At 45.4% G+C, this 3,255-nt stretch overlaps 1 protein-coding gene across 1 annotated transcript; it reads left to right on the plus strand.

Annotated features, from left to right (window-relative positions):
- Positions 1 to 1,733: 1,733 nt before the first annotated feature.
- On the plus strand, positions 1,734 to 3,230 carry LOC123255521 (soluble lamin-associated protein of 75 kDa-like; the record flags this gene model as incomplete). Its single annotated transcript, XM_044684298.1, has 2 exons — positions 1,734 to 1,975; positions 2,231 to 3,230. Coding segments are annotated over exons 1-2 (1,242 nt in total), but the record flags the coding sequence as incomplete, so codon positions are not given.
- Between the last annotated feature and the right edge of the window lie 25 nt (positions 3,231 to 3,255).

The following is a 3,255-nucleotide window of genomic DNA, read 5'->3' on the forward strand; positions in this document are numbered from 1 at the left end:
TGGTTTCTAAATGTTCGATTCTAGCCTTTAAGGACTGGTTTTCGGCTCTAATGTTTTGGTTTTCCTTTTCAATCTGGTCATTTTTGGTCTTCAGTTGACTTGTCTCACTTTCCAATTGCGAAATTCTGCCTTTTAAACTGTTATTTTTTGCCAGATTTCTTCCATCTTCCTCAGCATTTCATTTTTAAACTCTTCCATAACTTGTGACCAGCTTTCATTTTTTGGGGGTGGTTTGGATTTTTGTTTTCCCTCCTCTGTTATCTGGATTTTCTCTGTGTAGAAGTTGTCGAGTGTTCCAGAGTTTCTCTTGATGGTCTTTTTCTTCTGGACTTCCTTATTGCTGGCCATTGTTAGCCCTGCCCCTTTTCCGCTTTGTCTTTGCACTCCGGGTCTGCCTGGGCCTTGCAAGCTTGGTGGGGGGGGGCTCTGGTCTCCTTGTCCTCAGGGTCAGGCCTCCTGGTAGTTCCCGCTCTGCCCCTCTGCCCGAGGTTCCTTCAGCAGTCTTTGGCGCTGCTTCCACAGCCACGCTCAGGTCTGCACTGGGTCCTCACTGGAGGTCCAAGCCTGGGCTGGAGATCGTTATTCAAGCCCAGGGCACTGCCTTTGCCTGCGCTGATGCTCTTAGGGTGCTGCCTTCACACACACACCCACCCCCCCTCAGAAGGTAGTGAAAGTCCGTGGGCTGGAGATCTTTATTCACACCTGAGGCGATGCCTTCAGTGCTTGGGAAAGGCCACGTTTTAGGGGCCTTTGTCCCGGCCGGAGGTGGTGCCTTCACCCACATGGGCGCTCAGGGAAAGTCCCAGCCACCTGGGGTCCCTTGTCTTGCAGCGCACAGGTACAGGCTCCGGGGCTGCCAGTGATTATCTGGTTGCCCCAGTCCTGTTTACCAGCTTGTGCGGTGTGGGGGGTGGGGGAGGGGCTTCTTCCTCTCGTGTTTTAGTGAGAGCTGTTTCACCCCTTTAAAGTGTGGAAATGCCCCGATTCTGCGTACCTTCAATGCTGCGCCCTGTTGTGGGGTTCCTTCGTTCCTCTGGCCTCGTTTTTATTTCCCCTTGAGGGGTCCTGTGTGGTTCGGTCAGGAGAGATCGTGCAGCTGCTCCTTACTCTGCCGCCATCTTAACTGGAAGTCGCCTGGAGTAAGTCTTTTAATTTCTCTAACATTCATTAGTTAAATTAAAAAAGGAACATGGCAAGCAAAATTTCCAAACATTAGAAACTTCAGTTTTATATTACTTAGTCTTAGAACTTTTGGTTATCTTTTCTTTCTTTTAATTTTGCATGTTATCAAATGTTTGCAAATCTAAATTGTAAGTGAGTACAAAGCACATTAAATCATGCCATGTTAATGACCTAGACTCATTTGTTCATTTTAGCGTTTCATAGTTCAAGTTGTGTTTATAAAAGCATTTAGTATACTACAATTAAATAGAAATATGTTCCCGGAAGGCATGTTGTTGGTTCACCATTAAAAAAATTTTTTTCGGAGTGAGGCTGGGGGAGGTTTCCTCCCCAGGGCCCCGAGGCCCCCGCCCCCCCTCCCCCACTCCTCCCCTTGGCTTTGGCCTTAGCATGTTAGCCCCCAGAAAGCCTTCTCCATCCCCTGGGCGAGGTGCAGCGGCCAGACAGTCAAGGCCAAGCTCCGGGAGACAGCCCGGCGTGGGAGGTGAGGGGCAGCAGGGAGTCCAGCCCCAGGTGCGCCCAGCTTCGTGGAAGCTCCACCATTTTGTGGGATGGCATTCCCTGTGGATCTGCTTAATAATTGTAGTCATGAAGAATTAGAAAGTTCTGCAGAAGAATACTTGACAGAGCTCAGGTGTGGAGACCCAGAGAATCCAGAATATTTTACTTGCCTCAATAATCAGATTCCAATTAGCCTGTCAACTGTTGGCTTCATCCCACTTTATGGTGGCGATCAGACCCACAAAATTCTTGCCCTTTTTGCACCAGAGGACTCACTTACAGCTGTGGCTCTGTACCTTGCTGATCATTGGTGGGCTGTTGATGATATTGTGAAAACATCAGTTCCTTCTAGAGAAGGGCTTCAGCAGGTGAGCAGTCTAGGGGAAAGAGTGGTGCTCTATGTTTTGAATCGAATTAGTTATAGAAAATGGGAAATGGAAAGAAATGAAGTCCCATTCCTTTGCCGTAGTAGTAGGGATTATGCTAAGATTTTGTGGAAGAAAGGTGAAGCCATTTGATTTTATTCAGTTAAAACTACAGGAAGCAGGTGTGCATCCTATCTTACTCAAAGTTACCAGCTTCCAGTGCTTGACACAATGTACATAAGAAAGAGCCATCAGGGGAAAGATTTAGGGCTATTGATGCTGGAAGACTTTGTTGATTCCTTTACAGAAGACACACTTGGTCTACGGTTTCCACTATCATCTTTTATGTATACAGCTTGTAAACAGTATTTTGAGAAGTACCCAGATCATGATCTTCTTTGGGAAATTGAAGGAACTGGACACTGGCATCAGAGAATACCCATCACCAGTGCTTTACAAAGAGAAATATTCAGACATGCAGAGGTTCCTCAAAGTGAAGTGAGAAAACTTACATATGAAGACTGTGACTCTATATCTGCTTCAGAAAATGAGACAGGATGTGGAGAAAACAAACCCAGTGAAATGCAGGTTGATCCTGTAAGAGGAAGAGGTGTATTAGATACCTATGCAAGTACATCTGAAGGTTTGGATAAAACACCTGTTAACATTCAAATAAGAAGCTCTCTTTTGAAACGGCCAAAGATTGGAAAGAGGTTTCATGATTCAGATATTAACCCTCTGCAAGATGTGGATGAAAATACTCCCCAGGCTTCATCTGTGGCTCCAACAAACAGATTGGAATCAACTGCATATACATCTGAGAGCTCAGAAGACTTAGTTGAAGATGAACCAAATGAGAGTATGGTTGATTCTGAGCAGGAAACAAAAGATAAAGAACAACACATCCTAGAAACACAAGGATTAAGTCAATCAGTTCCACAGAAGCAAGATGATGAAGAGAAATCTGAATTAGAACCCCTGAATGGTGAGGTAATGGAAGATACCCTAAAGACCTCACTAAAAACTGAAGAGGACACTGATCATGATGCTTTGGATGAAAAGTCAAAACAGCAATTTGATCATTCCAGTGAAGAATCTGGAACACTCCCTATTCCACCTGCGGTTGAATCTACAAAGTCTCCTGAGGATGTTGCACCCGATAAGACTGAGGATGTCATTGATTCCAAAGAAGGGAAGGACAAAAGTT

Source organism: Gracilinanus agilis, unplaced genomic scaffold (genome assembly GCF_016433145.1).
Source record: "Gracilinanus agilis isolate LMUSP501 unplaced genomic scaffold, AgileGrace unplaced_scaffold47835, whole genome shotgun sequence".
Taxonomy (NCBI): domain Eukaryota; kingdom Metazoa; phylum Chordata; class Mammalia; order Didelphimorphia; family Didelphidae; genus Gracilinanus; species Gracilinanus agilis.